We start from the raw sequence: 23,023 nt of genomic DNA on the forward strand, positions 1-23,023 counted from the left end.
TCTTGGTGGCTGGCTACAATAGTCTTTGTAGGCCATTATACATCTGTGGCTTTTACCCTGAGTAAAATGGAGAGCCACTGAGGGCTTTGAGCTGATAAATGAAAATGACAATGAGCTGACTTACTAGCATAGCTCTGGCTGCTGTGTGAATAGATTGGAGAGGAGCAAGGATGTAAGCTGCAAGACAAGCGAGGAAGCTAAAGTGCAAGAGACAGACAGACCAGGGTCATAATGGTGTCAATGTGAATTGGTGGGATTCTGGATATATTTTGAAAATTGAGATGGATAGGATTTGCTGATGAATTGGATGTGGGATAGAAGAGTGGGGGGTGGATTAAAGATGACTCCAAGAGCTTTGGAGGAATTACAAAAATGAGTTAGACATAGATCTTACCATAAATGAACTTCAGGTATAGATGAGATAAGACATGTACACAAATAGGTATATTACATCACAGAAAGCACTGCGTTCCATAACAAGGGCACAAATTCAAGTGCCAAGTGAGATAAAAATTTCTCAAGGTACTCAATGTCACTGATATGTATACTTAATAATGGTTAAAATGGTAAATTTTACATTATATACTTTTTCTTAAGTCATTTCTATGCCCAACATGGGGCTGGAATTCACAACCCACGATCAAGGGTCACATGCTCCACTGACTGAGCCAACCAGATGCCCCTATGTTATACACATTTAATTAAAACTTTGAGGGGCGCCTGGGTGGCTCAGTGGGTTAGGCCGCTGCCTTCGGCTCAGGTCATGATCTCAGAGTCCTGGGATCGAGTCCCGCATCGGGCTCTCTGCTCAGCAGGGAGCCTGCTTCCCTCTCTCTCTCTCTGCCTGCCTCTCTGACTACTTGTGATTTCTCTCTGTCAAATAAATAAATAAAATCTTTAAAAAAAAAAAAAAACTTTGAAAAGGTGCTAACAAAACCAAAAACAAAAATTCAAGTGCCAAGAGAGTTCAGAATAGGAAGAAGAGATGACCCTCAGCTAAAGGAATCAGAGGCTTTGAGTAAGGGCAGTCTTTCTACCCTTGAGCCATTTCAGTAAATGAATGGAAGGCAGAAAAGCTGGAGGTGGGCAGGGGCACAGTTAGTTCATAGCTCTATTTTGTTAGAAGATAGTGTGCACTAAAACTACAGTCGATGACTGATGACAGCGTTCTGTGACTGTCTCAAGTGACCTCAAGGAAGAATCAAAAACAGAAAGAACTGGAAAACCAATTAAGCAGAGACATGCAAGCAATATTTTTAAACAGATATGATAAAAACATAAAGTCTTAAGATGACCTAAGGGTCTTTCTTGTGTCTGTGTGGAAATCAATAAAGCTTATTTTCTTTTAAGCCTTAATTTTTACAACCGTAACAAATTATACCTTTTGATGTGCAAGTATTTGGACAGCTGCTTGCAAGCAGGCATACCCTTTTCCCCTTTTGTATATATAATCCCCGGTAGCTAATGAGCTTTGGAGCAGTTCTTCAGAGCCATCTGAAAGACTGTTTTCCCAGGCTATAGTCCCCAGTAAGAAAATGAATAAAGCATTTGCTAACCTACTTTGAGGATGGTTTTCTTTCACTTGACAGTAGGGTGTCCAGGGGAGTGAACATAGAGCTAAGGTGTTTTAACATTATCTGGGAAGTAGTGTTGAAGGGTTTAACTTACATGGCCTTGTACAGGCTGTAATGCTGGGGACCAGTCCTAGGGATAGAGAGGCCAGTCCAGGAGACCAGGTAGTGGTCAGACACACCTGTAATCAGAAGATCTAGGTTTGAATCAGTGTTTCAGCTCCCACACCTACTCACAGTGTGACTTTGGGCAAGCCACCTAAATTCTCTAAACCTCAATGTCTTCCTCTGTAAAATGGAAATGATGGTAGTTACATATTTCATAAGATTGCTCTGAGAATTAAGTGAGATAAGTATTTGATTGCAATTAGTATTACCACAGTAAGTCAGATGTGAGATTCTCAGAGCTATGACAGTAAAAGAGGATCGGAGAGGGTAATATTTAGCAAAAGCCTAACAACCAAAGAGTCTTTCCGCTCCTCCCTCCAAGTTCCCTTTTCAAGAAGAGCAACATCATTTGAGGATGGAGGTGATACTTATAATCTTCCTCTTTAAATGAGAGAAGCAGACTCCCCATGGAGCTGGGAGTCCGACGCGGGACTCGTTCCTGGGACTCCAGGATCATGACCTGAGCCGAAGGCAGTCGTCCAACCAACTGAGCCACCCAGGCGTCCCTCTTCCTCTTTCATTTTAAATGAAACACTCATTCAGAACCTCTCATGTCACTATGCCAGCATATAAGGGAGCTCCCAAGTTTGTGACACAAAATTCATTTGTCTGTTTGACAATCTTACAGCACAGCATACCTGAAATAAATCCAGGATATGCTCAGCATTTTATGTACCAGATTTCCAGTTTTCCCTGCCTTCATCCTACTCATTTTCCCTTTATCTCTCAATCCCCTTGCTGTCCGAAATGAAAATCTCTTTCCTTTTATCCTTCCCAACTAGGCTACAGACCATATTCTAATCCCAGTTCCCTCATTTATTAGTTGCATGGTAGTGGAGGGGCTTATCCTTTCTAGGCCTCAATTTCCTCTGTAAAATGGGATTAATAAGAGAGTGCCTATCTTACAGAGTTGTCAAAATTACAACAAAGAACACGTTATATGCCTACCACATTGCCTGGTCTACAGTGAGAACGCAACTTGTTCGCTCTTTTCATTCGTAATTTTATCTCTAGTCCCCGACTGGTCAACACGAGTCCAGCAGGTAAAAGCCGTGGGAAAAAAAACACCTCAAGGGCAAAGAGGAAACGCTTGAGCGGGGGGGCGGGGACTGCGAAGTACACACTGCGCAGGCGCATCCGCCAGGTCAGGCTGTGGCTTCCAGCTGTGGGGGGGGGGGGGGAGTTGGGGGGGGGGGAACAAGGGCTTCAATTGTCCTGGCTGCCCCCTTCCGGCCCAGGGAAGTGGCGAGACCTTGGCTGCGCCCCGGGAGGGCTCAGCACTACTCAAGGACGCCAGGGCCCGAAGGGTAAGTTCGAAAATGGCGGAGGGGAAGAAGGAGGGGCCTTGCAGGGCGGGAGGCTGGCCCCCGGGCGGGGGCGGTAAAAAGGAGTGTGCGGGGGGGGGGGGGGCGTAGGGGGGTGTACCCGTGGCGAGGCCGGGGCCGTGAGCTTGAGCGACAGTGGCGGGTGTCTGTTTGAGGCCCTGCCATGGACTCGGGGTTCCTCCGGGCGATGGGCGGGCTGGTGGGTGCGCCTGCGGGAGACGAAGGGACTTCCGTTTCCTTCTAGGCTGGGGCCCGGCCGCAGAGCGGAGTTGGCCTTTCCAGATTGGGGCTCGGGCCGCCCCTCCTCCAGGACCCTCCCCTCCGGACCGCGCAGGGCGCCGCGGGCGATCCGGGCTGGCTCTCCTAGCGCGGTGGGTACTGCCTGTACGGGCTTCCTCCTCCTCAACCCCCCCCTCCCCGCGGGCCCCGCGCTGCGGGGGAGGGCGGGAAGGCCGCCCGTGTGCGGCGCGGGTGGCCCAGCAGCGGCTGCTCGCCCAGGTTCCTGGGAGCGCCGAAGGAAGGCGTGGGTGGGTGGGTGGCTTCAGGTGGCCGGGTGCCTTCTTAAACCCTGTGACCCCTACGGTAAATGCAGTCAAAGAACTTTTTTTTTTAAATGATCAAAGAGCCCCCCCCCCCCATCTGATGCGTGTGGCAGGTATTGAGCTGGGTGGAGTGTGCCTGGCAAGGGCTTGTGAAGCAGAAAGAATAGGAGCCAAAGAGCTTCCGGAAGAGGAAATTAGCTAGTAATTCTTTCCAATCTTTGCTGCCCTAGTCACCTCCCGAGCATATTCTGTGAGTAAAACAAAATTCAGTCTTTCAGTTTCATTATTTTAACTCCATAATACACTTATTTTTGGGAGGAGGGGGTTGGTTATTGCTGAAACTAAGCGTTTCAGCAACAGCCCCCTCCACCTCCAAAAAAAAATGTCAATCAAAGCTTTGTGAAAACCTATCCGATTTTAATAATCTACTACTTTGCTTTCAAGTATAATTATGTCCCTAGGTTTGTCACACCATACCTTGATAGTCAGTGACGCATAGAAATGTACTCTTGTAAGACTGGAGGTTGCTATGGTGTATCTTTCTTCCCTTTTTTTACTTCGGGATTTCTTAAAACCAGTTCAAAAGAACACAGTTACAGACGGCCATCTTAGAACTATAACATTTTAGAGTTGGAAGGGATCTTAGTTGAATCGTCTTAATTTTACAAAAGCGGAAACTGAGGTACGGGAAGATTTCATGGCTTGCCTGAGGCTACTCAATTTAAGATTAGAACCCAGCTTGTCTGGCTCCTTGCTCACCGCTCTTTCAGAGCAACTGCTGCACATGCCTCCAAGCAATTCACTGCACACTTCGGAAGCGTATACCGCTTCGTACCATACAGCTGTGCTAAAACTTTCAATGTATTTCACGTGTTTATGAAGCCAGTGCATGAGATACTTTCCCCATCATTCAAGAAGTGGCAACAGTAGGTTAAGATTTATACACACATGCACATATGCATATTTGAATATACTTAGATAATTTCTTGACGTATACACAAGAAAAACGTGGACAGTGGCTACTTAATGGAGGGATGGAACGTTTTTTAATTTGCTCTTCACATGTGGCCTAATGTACTGTTTGGAATTTCTTTCTTTTTTTTTTTAAGATTTTATTTATTTATTTGACAGATCTCAAGTAGGCAGAGAGGCAGGCTCCCTGCTGAGCTGAAGGCAGAGGCTTTAACCCACTGAGCCACCCAGGCGCCCCTGTTTGGAATTTCTTAACATAAGTATTGATTTTACAATTAGGAACAATTTTTAAAATTCACACACCTCTATGTATATCAATATAAGTATTTATCTGTGCTATGTAAAGACATACATATATATGCATTTATGTATCAGTGGTCTATATTGTAAAATCCAGTATGGTTCCTGTCAGCCTACCTGGCAGAGCAGGCCTGATTAACAGATGCTCACATTTCTTGTGTTCTCTTGTTGTCCCTAATATAAGATGGTAAAAAGAATATGTTACTACTAATCTTTATATATTCTTAGAAAATATGCTGGCTTTTCCTTATCAAGTAATATAGCAAACTATAACATTCAAGATACCCAGTTTGATGCAGTGAAAAAATCTGAATGTAGAATCTTTGTGGATAAGAATCATTTTTTAAAAATTGAGATTGGAAGGGTCTCTAGTGATCAGTACTTCAACTCTTTTCTTTTTATGAATAGATTAACTGGGACTCAAAAGAGTTGAAAAAGTAACTTGCCCAAGATTATATATCTAACTATTAGAAGAGCTTGGACTAAGGTCTGGGTCCTAGTCCAGTACCCCTTGTGCTACCTTTGTAACTTTATTGCTTTGTAGTCCATTCAGAGACTCCCAGCTAGGCAGAAAAAGAAATGCTGGCTAAAGGTTAGGCCCATTTCAGTAGATAAGAATTACTGTAATTAACATGCCAGTTAATTTGTATAGTGCTTGAAATATTTTACTAACCTAAATATACCCCTTACATTTGGTTATAAACATTAATTTGTTTGATAAATTCTTTGTTTCTCTTGTAAACACTTACCCCAGTATGAAATGATATTGTCACTGGTTATTTTTGTTCTAATATTTAAAAGTCTGGTAGTTAGTGCTAATGTGAGGGGGGGAAAGTTACACTTTATAAAGTAAACATTTATTGATCACCTACTGTATGCCAGGGATTTTACTGTGTGGTGTAGGGTTCGAAAGACCAGATGTGGCAAAATAGATGTCCTTGTTCTCTTGAGGCTGGGAGATTATCAGGAGCTGTCAGTTCTCAAACTTTATCTCTGTGTTCTAATCTGGTAATAGTATTATAAAATGTAATCTGTACCACTATTTAAGGTCATCGTGAGTAGATTTGAGGAGACAAAAACAGTAGTGGTAAAAGAAATTGATGTTGAATACTCTTTTTTTTTTAACTTAAGGCAAAAAAGGTATTTATTGCTAACAAAATTTAAAAGTTCCAGGCTTCCAGCTCTTCATCAGTTCTTCCTGTGCAATTCCCGGTGAACATTTTACTATTTTCATGTCGTGGAGGTCATGTGGTACTGTGAGAAGAGCCCTGGATTTGATGCCTGGGTTGTCTTGGCTTTGTTTCCATTTAGCTGTGAGATTGTGAGCAAGTCACTAAACCCCTCAGTGCCTACATATTTCTATTTTCTTAACATTTTATGAGTTAAATATCCCATTTAAAACATAGAATATTTTGAATATTTTAAATTTTAAGATAAATATGTTTATTATGGAAAATTTATGAAATTGAGAATAGTATAAAGAGAAGAAGCAAAATCCTGTTCTTTTATGCTTGCTTTTACTGTTTTGGCTCATATTGTATGTCCATTGCGGTAATCCTTTTTTCTTACTCAGCATTCTTTATTGAAGATTTCCTGTGTCATGAAAAGTCTTTTAAAATGTAGTTTTTATTTATTCTCCATATTCTTCTTTTCTTTTAAGATTGATTTATTTGAAACAGAGAAAGCACAAGCAGGGGGAGGGACAGAGGGAGAGAGAAAGACAAGCAGACTCCCTGCTGAGTGATGACCTGTTGTGGGGAGGGGACTCAGTCCCAGGACCCCTGAGATCATGACCGGAGCTGAACTCAGACGCTTAACCTACTAAGCCACCAAGGCACCCTGGGAGAGAGAGTCTTAAGCAAACTCCACACTGAGCTAGGGGCCTGATGTGGGGCCCGATTGCAGATCACAGCTTGATCAGAAACCAAGAGCTGGATGCTTAACAATTGTGCCACCCAGGTGCCCCATATCCTACATCTTACTCTATGCTTTGCCTTCATTTTATAAAGTAACAGGTTTGGGCTAGTTGACTCCAAAGATTGAAAATCCATTATAATAGGTTTTTGTTTTAAATTGATTATCTCAGATTTTACCAAAGGAAAAAAATCCCAAATAACAATTCAAAATCTTTTTGGAATAAATACCTCAAATAAAATGAAAAGAAATTAAGAATAAGGTGGAGATAGAAACCTTAATAATTTGTGATTATTCTTTCATTTTTTTCTGTCTTTATGATTTGAATACTTTATTTTTTAAAAATTTCACATGCTAAGTACTTGAACTTTAATTTGTTGAAGATGTGATGATATCTGTGTCACTACTGTGTTAAAAGCTGGCCTGTTTTATCTTGTAGGGTGGGTATAGAATAAGTTGAAGAGGGAAAAACTGGGTTTCTGGGATTATCATAGTACAGAGGAGAGAAAATTTGTGGAAGTTCAGAAGGGTTCAGTAACTTGCTTAAAGTCCAAATAGCTATTATGTTGCAGGGGTAGGATTGGAATCCAGATTTCTCCGATTCTGGTAGCCATGCTTTTCTTCCATTGCATGTTATATTTTAGAAGATCTCTTAGACACATATTTTGATGGTGTTGCTTTGATCAAAATTGACTAACTTAGTATCTTTGAATGAATTGAGGAACTGAAGTGAGAAATGCTGAGATAGCACTTAAGATGGTTTCAGCTTGAGACAACCCAACTAACACACCCTGAGCACCTTCTGCTTTGAGCCAAATTCTTTTTTTTTTTAGATTTTATTTATTTATTTGTCAGACAGAGATCACAAGTAGGCAGAGAGACAGGCGGGGGCGGGGGGGAGCAGGCTCCCTGCCAAGCAGAGAGCCGATGCGGGGCTCGATCCCAGGACTCTGGGATCATGACCTGAGCTGAAGGCACAGACTTTAACCCACTGAGCCACCCAGGCGCCCCTGAGCCAAATTCTTACATCACTGTATTAAGTGACTGGCATGTAGTAAGTATGTGCCTGGCAAAAAATGGTTGACTGAAGGGCGCCTGAGTGGTGCAGTTGGTTGAGCATTCAACTCTTAGTTTTGGTGCAGGTCAAGATCTCAGGGTTGTGGGATCGAGCCCCACATTGGGCTTCACACTTGGCGTGGAGTCTGCTTAAGTTTCTGTCTCCCTTGGAGATGCGTTTCTTTTGTTTGTATTTTTATAAGCCTAACACTGTAGCTCTCCCAGCGAGAAGTGAATAAATCTAGGGTGTCTGCCTTTCATTTCGGTGCTGAAAGAAGGAAAGCATAATTCTTGTCAAGTTAAAGGAAGAGTTTTATCAGGTATAGGTCAACACTAAGACCTCAAGCTAAAAAATACTGCTTAAACGTTTGAAAGATGCTTACTGGGTGCTTTTTGATTTGTTTGTTTTGATGTTGGGTTTTAAAAATTAGCTTATGAGGCACCTGGGGGTCTCAGTCATTAAACCTTTGCCTTCAGCTCAGGTCATGATATCAGGATCCTCGGATCAAGGCCCACATCAGGCTCCATGCTCCGCGGGAAGCCTGCTTCTCCCTCTCCCACTCCCCATGCTTGTGTTCCCTCTCTCACTGTGTCTCTCTCTGTCAAATAAATAAAATCTTTTTTAAAAATTAGCTTATTGCTGATTGATCTCTTTTGAAGTCAGAAATATCTGAATTCTTTTCTTTGCCTTGTTAGTTTAAATACACCATTAAAAAAAAAAGTTCTCACTCTCCCTTTGCCTCCTCCCATCTCTCTCTCAGATAAATAAATCTTAAAAATTGTTGACTGAGGTGCAGCTGGGTGGCTCAGCTGGTTGGGTGTACTTTTGGATCAGGTCTTGATTCCTGGCATTGGGCCTTGGGTTGGGCTCCCCACTCAGTGGGGAGTCTGCTTCTCCCTCTCCTACTGCTTCTCCCCTGGCTTGTGTGCTCTCTCTCTCAAATAAAGAAGTGGAGTCTTTAAAAAAAATGTTGACTGAATGCCTTTGCTTGTTATAATGTATTAGATAAAAAAGGAAAAACTGAAACTTCTAAGGCCTTCCAGAGAAAAAAAGGTCTTTCTGTGCTCTGAGAAATTAACCAAAGCGGCTGTTGATTAGTTACTATATCTACCAAAAGAATTTGAGGCCAGACTTACGAGTTATATGTTTTATGTGCTCTGATTATACTTAATATTAGATTGTTCTTTGTGTGGTAAAAGCATATTTTATGTAATTTTGTAGGACTTGGCATGGACTTTTATTATTTTTAATTCTGGTATTGTTGTAGTTTTGCTATGTGATACATTTTACAACTTGATTTTGGTATGGTTGATCCCCAATCTTAGTTAAGGATACATGTGATTCACTTATCATGATCTGCTTTTTTTTTAAATTTTTTTTAAGATTTCATTTGTTTGAGACAGAATGGGAACACGAGTGGGGAGGAGGGGCAGAGGCAGCAGTAGGGGGAGGAGAAGCAGACTCCCCACTGAGCAGGGAGCCTGTGGGGCTTGATCTGAGGACCCCAAGATCATGACCTGAGCCACCTAGGTGTCCCCATAATCTGCTTTTTTTTTAAGATTTTATTTATTTATTTGACAGAGATCACAAGTAGGTAGAGAGAGAGGGGGAAGCACGTTCCCTGCTGAGCAGAGAGCCCGATGTGGGGCTTGATCCCTGGACCCTGAGACAATGACCTGAGCCAAAGGCAGAGGCTTAACCCACTGAGTCACCCAGGCGCCCTGCCATGATCTGCTTTTATAATGTATTTTGAAGAATACAGGTCATGGTGAAACTGAGGTTTACCTGTACAGACTGGAAATAGCTTGAACTCAGATGATCAGGCAGAGGTTGAACTGAGTGAGTTAAGGCTGATTTCCTTAACTGGGGAAAGTTGTATTCCCTGGAATCTATAAATTCTTACATATGGTTTGAACTTTTATACATCTTGTGATAATTTTGTTGGCCTCACAATACAGGCCTCTCCTATATGTAATTACATTGCTATGTGCTTTACCTTTCAGTGGTTCCCGCTAATTTTTCAAGCCTTGAAAGGGCCAGGAACTGACATTTTCTGCTGCCTCACCAAACTGACCCTTCTGCCAGTAATTCTTAGAGTAATTTCTTTAGACCCATATTGCTCATAATCACCAGGTTTGTCTTTTGACTGTCATTTACTGTATGATCTTTGATGAGTAACTATCAGAAAACCACAGTTTCCCCATATTTCAAATGGGGGCTGTGATATATTGCTTAGTTTAAATTAGATACCACATATGAAAACCTTCTAATTGTAATTCACATACGTATTTAGTTATTATCAGAGGTGACGTGGTGAAAAAAGAGAGGATGGGCCGTGGACTCACACAAGCTCTGTGTTGAGTTTTTGACCTTCTGTTAAATAGGGTGACATTTTTCAGTTTCAATTCAGCATGTTATAGTAGTTTTATGTGTAGCTAACATGATTGTATAGAGGGAAATGAAAGTGAGTTTGTAGATAGTTTAGAACACGTGAGCACTCATTAACTATGTGGTACTGTTTTAATCTGACTGCTGTGGCAGTCTCCTTTACTTGGTGTCATTTTAATTCAAACCCAGACAGAAGACAAACCTGCATGCATATAGGCAGCAGAGTGACTTTCAGATAGAACTAAATATTTTTACTGGAGAAAAGGAAAAGATACTGGCTTTTACCAAGAGCTTGTTTCAGCACTTGGCTTGAGATCTCAACATGATCATGGAAGAGTACTTAATTCTGAGAAATATCTAGGGTAGGTATTACCTGTTCACCAAATCATCTATTAAAGAACCTCAGCATGGCACGTGTGGAACCATCTGATTTTTTTAAGTCCTGCATTCTAATCATTCTGTCAGGATAAGTTATCTGGGTAAGTATCAAACAGAGTAAGTTCCACTTCTTTGCCACCAATCAGTTCTATGGCCTCAGTCAAATCATTTAACTTCCTTATGCTTCAAAATGAAAGAGTGATTTCTGTTATCCTGTCAACACAAGTACAGTCAGCTCTGGTGAACAAGTTTTGCTTGTGGGTGTCTGAAAATTATGATGATTTTGGTTTATAATGTACTTGATTCAGAACTTCCCTTTTGTAAAAACTAGGGGAATTTTTTTGGGAAAGATTACAGGCAACTCTTGTTCTTACCAGGTCCCAAATTAATTGATGATTTTTATAACGCAGTGAATGAGTAGTTCAGAACTCCTGCTATAGACATCACTCAAACATTTGCAACAAAGTCCTTTCATTTTCTTTTTTTTCTTCTTTTCTTTTTTTTACTAACATATAATATATTATTTGTTTCAGGGGTACAGGCCTGTGATTAGTCCCTCCCATTTTCAACTCAAGTTAACAAGAAGTAGCAATTAGGTAATACCTGTATTTCTCAGTCTTCACTGCTGGTGATTTACTGCCACCAAGCAGGGCACCAGATGACATTTGTTCATGGCCAACCACTGTAGATATGACCTGATTACCGCTTTTACCTCTGGGAGTTGACCTGTATCTCTCTCTTTTCTTCTTGAGCCTGATGATTGACAGTGTTGACATCAGTTTACAATTTCTTCTTTCTCATTGGTGTGGCTTGGAGTTAGTAACCTAACAGTAATATTACAAAGTAGCAAGCTGGCAAAAATTCTCACCAAAGGCAAAAAGATACGAACCAAGAATATATCCTTCCCTCTCCTTGTTATGAGAATGATCTTTTGTGAATGAAATGCCCAAACCTTGCAATACCAGGCCCTGCTTTTGATAGTTTACCAGGCTTATGTGTTTACAGATGAAGGAAGCATGGTCACCTGGCATATAGCCAAGTAACACCCCCCAGTCGGCTGAGTAGGATTATATAAGGGACCTGACTAAGAGCCCAACTGCTTTTTTTCTTTTGATTAGAATATAATCCATTTACTGTATAAAATTTAGAAAATTAAGCACAAAGAAGAAAATAAAAATCAATAATCCCACTGGCCAGAGATAACCACAGTAGAATTCTGATGTATAATTTAGCCTGTCTTTATATATCTGTATTTTTTTTATAATTAGGATTATACTGCACAGTATTTTGTAATCAGCTTTTTTTTTATCACTTAAGACAACAGGGTGAACATATGTCTGTGTCCTTTAATATTCTTCTACAACCTCAGTTTTTAATGAATGCCTAGTATCCACATTACCGAAGTGTTGTCCTCATTTGTTGGATATTGAATTTTTTTGTTTATCAATAGCACTGTATTGAATATCCTTATATATTTTTAAAGTAGTCCACAGGCCCCAGGCGCCTGGCTGGCTGGGTTGGTAGGGTATGCAACTTTTGATCTCTGGGTCTTGAGTTCAAGCCCCACATTGAGGGTAGAGTTTACTTAGAAAAATAAGGGGCGCCTGACTGGCTGATTGAGAAGAGCATCCAACTTGATCTCGGGGTTGTGAGTTGGAGCTTCCAGTTGGGTGTAGAAATTATAATGAGTAATAATAGTAATAAATATTTTAAAAGTAATCCTCATACCAAAGCTGGACACTTTGGGAAGGCTTCTTTTGATACCCTTTAGTCCAGCCTTTGAAGCTTGCCCATGAAGTTTCACAACCCAGAAGTTGAGTTGGTATATTGCTCCATCTCACTGAACTGGTCTCTTAATCCTGAGAATAGTCAGTTCAGTTAAATAATTGTGTCTCATTTCAGAAGATGGTGATGCACTTGAGCTCCCAAAGTTAGGGCTGTGATGCAAACAGTCTGGTATTTAATAAGAGAAATTTCTGTGAAAACGAAACAGAAAGGTTAATAGAGCAGATGAAAGTTTCAGTTTCTGAGTTGTTTTTTTAGACAGAGAGAGATATAGTGAGAGAGGAAACACAAGCAGAGGGAGTGGGAGAGGAAGAAGCAGGCTTCCCACTGAGCAGGGAGCCCAATGTGGGGCTCCATCGCAGGAACCTGGGATCACAACCTGAGCTGAATGCAGTCGCCTAAGGACTGAGCCACCCAGGTACCCGCCTAGTTTCTGAGTTCTGAAGGCAGCCTGGTGAGAGGATTTCTAGATGGTCAGTTTGAAGAAGCTTCAGATAGAGTGCAGGCAGACAGTGGCATTCTCAAAGATTTTCCTGAATGTCTCTGGTGATCTTTCTGAGTGGTCCACATAGCAATAGGCATGAAGACTGTATGTGAGCTGTTGTGATGTCTCTGAAGTTGTCCGGCTTTAGCTCACATGGCTTTGGAAAAGGAGCAGTTTTAGTTCTATGATTCCAACTCAGGAGGTTGGGGTAAATTTAGAAATGTTAGTTTGGAGAGTTGTAGCCAAATATTGGAGGAAACTTCTGGATTCAGAATCCAATCCAGTTTATAGGTAGAACTCAAAGACAATAGCACTAGCACTTGAGAGTTTTTAAAAAAGATTTATTTATTTAGAGAGAACGTAAGTGAGGAAAGGGGCAGAGGGAGAGTATCTCCAAGCAGACTTCCTGCTAAGCCCAGAGCCCAGCGTGGGGCTCAGTCCCACAACCCATGAGATGAAGTCCCACAACCTGAGCTGAAACCAAAAATTAGACACTTAACTAACTGAGCCACCCAGGCAACCCCCACTTTTTTTTAAGAGGCTTCATGTGGAATCAAATGTGGGACTTGAGCTCACAACCCTGAGATCAAAACCTGGACTAAAATCAAGAGTCAAATGCTTAACCTGACTGAGCCACCCAGGTGCCCCAGTAGAACTAGAATTTGATATTCATAATGGTGTATTACTGAAACATAATTTTTCTCTGTCAGATTCCCCCCCCCCATTTTTATCAAAGTTAGTCACATACCTGTCTATTCGCAAATTCAGTCTAGTTTCAATAAACTTGGCTTATTTACATAAGTGTAACAAGAGTGTTGATTTGTCATATAGGCTCTTTTAATCTGCTTTGTTGGAACTTTTCATAAGAAATCTGATTGGAGGGGCGCCTGAGTGGCTCAGTGGGTTAAAGCCTCTGCCTTCGGCTCAGGTCATGATCAGGGTCCTGGGATCGAGCCCCGCATCGGGCTCTCTGCTCAGCAGGGAGCCTGCTTCCTCCTCTCTCTCTGCCTGCCTCTCTGCCTGCTTATGATCTGTCTGTCAAATAAATAAATAAAATCTTAAAAAAAAAAAAAAAAGAAATCTGATTGGACTCTTTAAAGGCTTCTTGGGGTTAGAAAGCCAAGCTAAGACTTGCCATTAGACTTAACCTGTAATACTTACAGATTTGGGTTAATTTCTCTTTTCACAGTTCCCAGGATTTCCTAAGGTTCCTATCCTTCTTGAAGGTGACCTTCCTTCCTTACCTGGTAAGGCTACCGGGAATCCTGTAAGCAAGGTATCAGGCTGATTTTTCCAAGGGGCTTTATTGGCTCCATGAAGTTAGCCTTAGCTCCTTAAAGCTGTCTAATGGTATCTGAGTCTGTGCATGTCTCTCTCAAACATAACATCCCAGTCAAAGCCTTGGTACTATAGCCAGTGTTCCCAGTTGTGTCCTGTTAGAAGGAGAACAGATTCTTATAGAAGCTATGCAAGTAACTATCTTGCCATGAAAATAAGAATACTGAGTTTCCAAATTCTGGATGGATCAGGTAAAAAATGTATGTTCCATTTCTGCTCTCAAAGGTATCATTTAACAAATTGCTTAAGGTCGTAGCTTAAGAAGAAGGGTTTCCTGGGGTGCCTGGCTCGCTCAGTCGGTTAAGTATCTGGCTCTTGGTTTCAGCTCAGGTCATGATCTGGGGTTTGTGAGATCAAGCCCCACTTTGGGCTCCATGCTCAGTGCAGAGTCCACTTGAGATTCTTTCCCTCTCACTCTCCCAGTTTGAGTCCATGCACACATACTTTCTCTCTCGCAAATAAACTTACTTGAAATTTATTTATCTGAAAATGAGAGAAACTGAACACAAGCAGGGAGAGCGGCAGAGGGAGAGGGAAAAGCAGGTCCCCCGCTGAGCAGGGAGCCCAACAACCTGGGGCATGATCCCGGGACCCCTGGATCATGACTCAAGCCGAAGGCAGATGCTTAACCAACTGAGCCACCCAGGTGCCCCAATAAATTAAATCTCTTTTTAAAAAATATTTTATTTATTTGGGGGCACCTGGGTGGCTCAGTGGGTTAAAGCCTCTGCCTTCAGCTCAGGTCATGATCCCAGAGTCCTGGAATTGAGCCCCACATCGGGCTTTCAGATCAGTGGGAAGCCTGCTTTCCCCTCTCTCTGCCTGCTTGAGATCTCTGTCTGTCAAATAAATAAATAAATAACCTTAAAAAAAAAGACGAAAGAACAAGTGATATTATAAACAAGTCATAAAGAATCCTAATCAACCTCTTCAGTTCTTTATAGTATTATGTAATTAGTACTTGTTCTGTTAAATCCAGCTTTTACATTTGTTCCAAAAATTCTCACCCAGTTCAGTTTTATGATCTTAAAGTTATTGGAAACCTATATTCTAGCGTACCTGTCGAGTCCTTTCTATAGGGCTCCACTCAGGGCAGGGAGCCTACTTAAAAAGGAAAAGCAAAAAGAGTCCTTCCCATGAATTTCTCTGAAGGTGAAACACTTGCGCGGAACATTTGCAAAAGCATCAGAGTAAATAAGTGTAAGTAGCAAAAGCCTTTAACATGGCAATGGTTAAAGATCTGATGAGTGTTTGTTATAATGCGGTTGACAAGGAAATTTGGTTGTTTTGGTGAGATACATTTTAAGATGGCAAGCATACCAGTATGTAACAGATTTTTAGAATTTTTTCAGAATTTAGAATATTTTATAATTTTTTTCCTTAAGGTTTTATTTTTAAGTAATCTCTGCACCCAACTTGGGGCTCAAACCTATAACCCTGAAATCAAGAGTTGCACACTCGACTAACTGAGCCAGCCAGGCACCCCCAGATTTCTAGAAATTTCATATGAGGGGTGCCTTGGTGGCTCAGTTATTAAGTGTCTGCCTTCGGCTCTAGTCATGATCTCAGGGTCCTGGGATGGAGCCCTGCATCAGGCTCCCTGCTGGCAGGAAACCTGCTTTGCCCTCCCCCACTCCCACTACTTGTATTCCCTCTCTCACTGTGTCTCTCTCTGTCAAATAAATAAATAAAATCTTTTTTAAAAATTCATATGATTTGTGGAACACTTAGGTTTAAGAAGATTATTATCAGTTATTTGACAATGCTTCCCATGTAATTTAACATACCAAATGAGCCTAATTAGTTAATATCTCACTTTTTATAAGGAGAGAACAAATCTTTTGAGAGGTTCAAGGGTGCCCTTTGGAAAAATCCCCAAACTAGTTTGAGGTCAAAAAGACTTTATTTGTAATTTAATTTTTGAAAACTTTGTCAAAAATACCAAAATACTTTAAAACATTTGACTAAATAGGATCAGAGATGATTATGAAACATTATTTAACCAGAGTGACAAAAGATTTTATGGGCAAATACAAAAGCTTACATAGTTGTGAGCAAAACCAATCAAAGAGCTGATTGATAAAGCACAGGAAATTATTTTAATAAAATACAAAATCTTTGCTTTCTAAGAAGATTACTTAAAAGGTAAAGAAAAACCTTTCACAGTCTCTTAAATTAGCAGAGCAATAGTGCAAGGAAACATTATCCTTTTAGCAAATGAAAAATTGAGTTTTAATTTTACGTAAGTGTACTACCAATATTAAAGCTTATTTAAAAAACCCTTGTAGGGTGCCTGCGTGGCTCAGTAGGTTAAGCATCTGCCTTCAGCTCAGGTCATGATCTCCAGGTCCTGGGATTGGCCCTGTGTCCAGCTCCCTGCTCATCAGGGAGTCTTCTTATCCCTCTGCCTCTGCGCCTCCCCTGCTGGCACACTCTTTCACTCAAATAAATAAAATCTTTTTTAAAAAATTAAATTTAACAAAAACCCTAATTTTTATTTTTGTTTTTTAAAGATTTTATCTATTTATTTGACAGACAGAGATCACAAGTAGGCAGAGAAGCAGGAAGAGAGAGAGGAGGAAGCAGGCTCCCCACTGAGCAGAGACCCTGATGCAGGGCCTGATTCCAGGACCCTGGGATCATGACCCGAGCCAAAGGCAGAGGCCTCAACCCACTGAGCCACCCAGGTGCCCCCCTTTTTTTAACAAAAACCCTAATTTTTAAAAGATTTTTATTTATTTGTATGACAGAGAGAGAAATCACAAGTAGGCAGAGAGAGGGGGGGAAGCAAGCTCCCCGCTGAGCAAAGAGCCCGATATGGGGCTCCATCCCAGGACCCTGAGATCATGACCTGAGCTGAAGGCAGAGACTTAACCCACTGAGACACTGAGGCACCCAAACAAAAACCCTTGTAATAACAGTTCAAAATTTTTTAAAGATTTTATTTGAGAGACAGAGAGCCAGAGAGAGAGTATGAGCAGGGAGAGGGAAAGGGAGAAGCCGGCTCCCTGCTTAGTGGGGAGCCCTATTCGGGGCTTGATCCAGGATCCCAGGATCATGACCTGAGCCAAAGGCAGATGCTTAACCAACTGAGCCACCCAGGTGCCCCAACAATTCAATTTTAGCCAGCTTTATTATGCCAGGTAGGATTTTTTCTCTCTCTCTCTCTGTGTTCCCAACTTTCTGTTTGTCCCTTCTTTTCACCTTTCCCAATTTGAAATAACCGGATTGACTTCAGGACAAATTACTTTCTTTTCCTATATCACAAATGCATCTCCATACCTCATGCACTTTCATAGCCAAAAACACAACCAGCTTTTTTTTTTCTGGTTAAAACTAATAAGCAATTGTGTGCAGTTTACATCAGTATTCTTTTAGATTGGCAAATTTTTGAGTACATTTCATAATTCCTATAAGCATATGCTTCTTCATTTTAGTCTTTTAATTTGGTGTAAAATGTGTTTACTAATAGACCCATATTTATCTTTATGTGTAACAGGAACCCAAAACTAGATAAAAACCTGTGTTCAGTAATTTTTTAAAAAGATTTTATTTATTTATTTGTCCGAGTGAGCACAGGAAGACAGAGTGGCAGGCAGAGGCAGAGGGAGAAGCAGGCTCCCGCTGAGCAAGGAGCCTGATGTGGGACTCCCATCCCAGGACACTGGGATCACGACCCAAGCCGAAGGCAGCGGCCCAACCAACAGAGCCACCCAGGCTTCCCCTGTGTTCAGTAATTAATGTTTCATTGTTTATCTTACTTGGAAATTAGATATTCCGTAAACTTCCATCATTTAACTTAGCAAAACTCTAAACTTTAAAGTTACTAAAAAGGGGGCACCGGGGTGGCTCAGTCAGTTAAGCATCTGCCTTCACCTCAGGTCATTATCCCAGGGTGCTGGAATCAAGCCGTACATCAGCTACCTGCTAGGTAGGAGCCTGCTTCTCTCTCACCCTTTGCCTGCTGCTTTCCCTGCTGAAGCTCTCTCTCTCTCTGCCAAATAAATAAAATCCTTTAAAAAAGTAAAGTTACCGGGACGCCTGGGTGGCTCAGTTGGTTAAGCAGCTGCCTTCGGCTCAGGTCATGATCCCAGCGTCCTGGGATCGAGTCCCACATCGGGCTCCTTGCTCTGCAGGGAGCCTGCTTCTTCCTCTGACTCTGCCTGCCACTCTCTCTGCCTGTGCTTGCGCTCTCTCTCTCTCTCTCTCTGACAAATAAATAAAATCTTAAAAAAAAAAAAAAAAAAAGTAAAGTTACCAAAAAGATTTTTTTTAATTTTTTTTTAAAGATTTTATTTATTTATCAAAAAAAAAGGGGGGGGGAAGAGCGAGCACAGGCAGACAGAGTGGCAGGCAGAGTCAGAGGGAGAAGCAGGCTCCCTGCGGAGCAAGGAGCCCGATGTGGGACTCGATCCCAGGACGCTGGGATCATGACCTGAGCCGAAGGCAGCTGCTTAACCAACTGAGCCACCCAGGCGTCCCGCCAAAAAGATTTTAGAAGCTATTTTTATTTTATTTATTTATTTTTATTTTTATTTTTTTTAAGATTTTGTTTGTTTATTTGACAGACAGAGATCACAAGTAGGCAGAGAGGCAGACAGAGAAAGAAGAGGAAGCAGGCTCCCCGCTGAGCAGAGAGCCCGAAGCGGGGCTCCAACCCAGGACCCTGGGATCATGACCTGAGTCAAAGGCAGAGACTTCAACCCATTGAACCACCCAGGTGCCCCTAGAAGCTATTTTTAAGTACACATACTGTAAAATATAGTTAACTGCTCAAAAATTCAACCAAAAACCTCTACCCCACTTAACATCTCACATCTAACTAAATCACTTGCTCCCAACGGTTGTGTTTAGACTACTCAGAAAAATTTCATGAGGCATTAGACAGCCGTCACCCCAAGCTATTTTCTGTAAGAGCTATATACTTGACTAGTAAACCTAGGCAGAATAGAAGTTGAATGTCTGCATTATAATCAGTGTTGATAACTCTAAAAACATGCCTATTTTATTTTTTATTTTTTAGATATTTATTTATTTGAGAGAGAGCGAGCCCACATGAGGGAGAGGCAGGGGGAGAGGAAGAGAGTCTCTGAGAACTTTTGGGATACCTAATTTATAAGCATTTAATTTTATAGAGCTTTTTAACAAATTAACTTTAGTAATACCACCTGGAGATAGAAAATGCCACCCATCTACAACACAGAGATAAATATATAGATAAATGCAGGTAGAGACCTTGTTTTAAAATGTTAACCATAAGAAGGGTACCTCACTGGCACAGTTGATAGAACATGCATCTCTTGATTTTAGCGTCGTGAGTTCAAGCCCCACGTTGGGCATTTTAGCCATGAGATGGGTATGATAATGCAAAACTCACTAGTTTGTAAAGGAGCAGTTGTGGGGGTGCCTGGGTGGCTATCGACTTTTTTGTTTCAGCTCAGGTCATGATCTCAGGGTCAGGAGATCAAGCCCCTTGCCAGGCTCTGCTCAGGGCAGAGCCTGCTTGAAATTTTTTTCCCCTCCTTCCTCTCCCCCTCGGTTCCTCTCCCGCTCATGTTTGCATGCACACATGCTCTATCTAAAAAAATAAATAAATAAAATCTTAGAACAGTCAGAATAAGTTTAGCTTACCTGAGTAGAAGCCTTTTAGCTCATATTTATAGAGAAGACTTATAAGATATGTATTTGTCCTTGACAAGTAATATTTAAGGAGGCTGTAGTCTAGAGTTGAGGCACAAAAGCCTTTTTAGAAGTTTATATTAGCAATAATCGTGTCTCAAATAAATCTCATTGACTGCCACTGTGCAAAGCTAGCAGTTTATATTTTTAAAAGGTTTCTGGGGGCGCCTGGGTGGCTCAGTGGGTTAAAGCCTCTGCTTTCGGCTCAGGTCATGATCCTAGGGTCCTGGAATCGAGCCCCACATTGGGCTCTCTGCTCAGCAGGGAGCCTGCTTCCCTTCCTCTCTCTCTGTCCGCCTCTCTGCCTACTTGTGATCTCTGTCTGTCAAATAAATAAATAAATCTTTAAAAAAATAATAATAAAAAAATAAAAAAGTAAAAATGTTTCTGTCCCCTACCCCTTTTTTCCACACCACTCTTAGGAATTGGGCATAGTCTAGGTAAGATTTTACCCTTAAAAATCTCAAAGGTACAGGGAAAGAGTACAAGTTCCTCAGATAAATTTCTGCTTCTTAAGGCCAATATTTCAAGCCTTGTGAGATAAATAGAGGTTTGGGGAATGGTAAAAAGGTATAGGTGAACTTTGAATTGCCTCTAGTGTTGCATTTCTAGTTTTGCAAAGATTTGTAAGATAAGGACAGGTGCTCTCAGGCCCTCCAAGAATTGGGTTGCAACTTGAATCCTTACCCAGGAACATTAGAAGATTTTTCTTTCCCTCTGGGTACATAGTTTTATTTCAACTTAGGGGAGGAGGCCAAAAAAGTTCCTGTCACACTCTGAATATTAGCTTTCAACCTGGCCAGTCTCTTACCACAGAACTACGTAAGCTGTAAGCCTTATGGCCATCATAGGGCTTGAACTCATGACCCTGAGATCATGAGTTGGATATTCTACCAACTGAACCAGCCAGGCATCCCTGGAAAAAAAACCTTTGTCAGTTTTTAGCCAGATAGATAGCAAACATTTTCCAAGTTTAATACAGTTTTGTAAAGTCTGTATAAAGCATTTTATTTTGTTTTATTTTTAAAAATATTTATTTATTTGACAGAGAGATCACAAGTAGGTAGAGCAGCAGGCAGAGGGAGAAGGGGAAGCAGGCTCCCTGCTGAGCTGAGAGCCCGATGTGGGGCTCGATCCCAGGACCCTGAGATCATGACCTGGGCCGAAGGCAGAGGCTTTAACCCACTGAGCCACCCAGGCGCCCCTGTATAAAGCATTTTAATAAAGGCCTTCTTTCTTAGTGTTCAGTTCAACCTTGAATTCACCTTAAGGGGAAAAGCCTCCCTGTCGGCCCCAAACATCGCCTTCAGCTGATATTTGTAGGAGGGCCTGGGAGAAATTCCAGGCAGGGGGAGGTTTTCAGGAGGTGGTCTGGCTGAGTGGAGTTGTAAATGGCCATTAATTTTTTGAATCCCTCTTTAAATTTGGTAGGCTCCTGAAAGTAGAGGTAAGGGCTTTATAATTTAAAAGATCTGCTGTCCAGGGGACATGGAATTCTTAGGGACATTGCCTAGGAGGAAACTGGAGGAGCCTGATTATAGAACCCAGCAAAATAAGCCTTATGTATGAGCTTTATTGTCCATCCTAGGTACTTCTGTTAAATTTATTTTCTGACTTTCAGTATTTACCTGAGTAACTTCTCTACCCCAGTCTTAGAAATCATGCAGGAGTGCTCCCTGTAAATATTGTAGGGAAGGGGAAGCTGAAACAAGCAGCTAAGTGCTTTAAGGGATTTTCTGGGGAAGGTGAAGGAGCTCTGGGGACTAAAGAATTTGCTGAAGAGATGGACCAGATTTTAAGAAGGTGAATTCATATTGGGGACTTCACAGCTTTTATTCTCATTTCTATTCTTATATCTTGTTAAAGGAATCTCTAAGGCTAGCTCTTCTGTGTCTTTCTGTCTACTTTTTAATTTGGTTTTCCCATAAGTACCATTAAGACAATTGTTCAGGATGAGAGCTCTCTAAAAATTTTTTTCTAATATAGAACTTTTTCATTTCTGAAGATCCATCATCTGGCCACTGAGAAGTAGAATCTATGTTTTTTAAAGATTTATTTATTTGAGAGTGTGCACTCATGTGAAGTGGGCAGCGGGCAGAGGGAGAGGAGAGAGAATCTTAAGCAGACTCCCCACTGATAACAGAGCCTGACATGGGGCTCGATCTCCTGACCCTCAGATCATGACCTGAATCGAAATCAAGAGCCAGATGCTTAACTGACTGAACCACCCAGGTGCCCCAACAAGTAGCATCTATTAATGTCAGTAGTGGTTCAAATCAGGAAGCCTTTTTATGGCTTAACCAAGGATGCAAGAGGTATCCTACAAGAGAGTGCAAAAGATGCAGTCCTTACAAGATCCTAAAAATTCACTCCCAAAGATAGTCGAAGAAAGTAAAGCCCTTTGTTGTTACAGGCTGTAAGAGTGGTATGAAAACCATGTCTCTGTTTTCTCGCAAAAAACATCTTCAGTCCCAGACCCACTAATCTGATACCAGGCATTACTAGAATGGGTTTTTTCCAACACTAGGAAAACAAAGAAGGTTGCCATAAAAGCCCCTTATGGACTAGGATGGGACCCCTTCTGACAGACTCCCCTGAGAGCTGGCACAGTTAGGTGAAAAGAGTGCTGCTTGTGATTTCATGTCTCAGAACCCAGTCTCTTTGGCCATCAAGATGCACACTGGTATGTGCATCTTCTGGCTGGCAGAGACAAGAGACAATATTCTCACTGGTCATACAGCCACACTCTCTAAGACAGAACAAGACAAAAGGAAAACCTTATTCAGCTTTTTGTATATGTATGTTAACAGCTTAAGCTAAGCCAATCTCTCGAGCCAAACTAATACCTAAGATGGATGTTCCACCATCCATGTTTGGGGATCGTGTGGTGGTTTACAGAGTAACTTGCATGGAATTTTTTCCGAGTTTGACAGGTGACCTAATAGGAATCTAACCTGTTCTGTTCCAACTTACTCTAATACAGGAGTCTTTGGATTACGTGGCCAGTGCTGTAATAGCTCTTAAATACTTGACCTATACCCTCCAATCTTGTGACTTTGGCTTCCAAGATGTTTCTTAGCAGCAGCCTTTACCTCATGTGCTCATTAACCCATAGCAGAGTT

The 23,023-nt window shown here is 41.6% G+C and overlaps 2 protein-coding genes across 7 annotated transcripts in view; one reads left to right on the plus strand and one right to left on the minus strand.

The window, feature by feature from the left end:
- LOC131821052 (uncharacterized) overlaps positions 1-4,497 on the minus strand; it is a 44,628-nt gene extending 40,131 nt beyond the window's left edge. Inside the window, exons 1-3 of the mRNA XM_059156835.1 lie at positions 4,366-4,497; positions 3,165-3,566; positions 1,669-1,753 (exon numbers count right to left, since the gene is read on the minus strand). Coding sequence (XP_059012818.1) covers positions 1,669-1,753; positions 3,165-3,566; positions 4,366-4,497 — 619 coding nt within the window. The remainder of the gene's footprint in view (positions 1-1,668; positions 1,754-3,164; positions 3,567-4,365) is intronic.
- The window catches only part of XIAP (X-linked inhibitor of apoptosis), a 54,999-nt gene continuing 35,284 nt past the window's right edge, over positions 3,309-23,023 (plus strand). For 2 of the 6 annotated variants that reach the window (XM_059158739.1, XM_059158745.1), the window contains exon 1: positions 3,309-3,435. The gene's annotated coding sequence lies outside the window, so the exon portion shown is untranslated. Of the gene's footprint in view, positions 3,436-3,730; positions 3,857-12,500; positions 12,819-14,073; positions 14,132-23,023 lie in introns of those variants that run through there. The other 4 variants (XM_059158740.1, XM_059158742.1, XM_059158741.1 and 1 more) reach the window with 4 other exon arrangements.

This window comes from Mustela lutreola, chromosome X (assembly GCF_030435805.1).
Source record: "Mustela lutreola isolate mMusLut2 chromosome X, mMusLut2.pri, whole genome shotgun sequence".
NCBI classification, from domain to species: Eukaryota; Metazoa; Chordata; class Mammalia; order Carnivora; family Mustelidae; genus Mustela; species Mustela lutreola.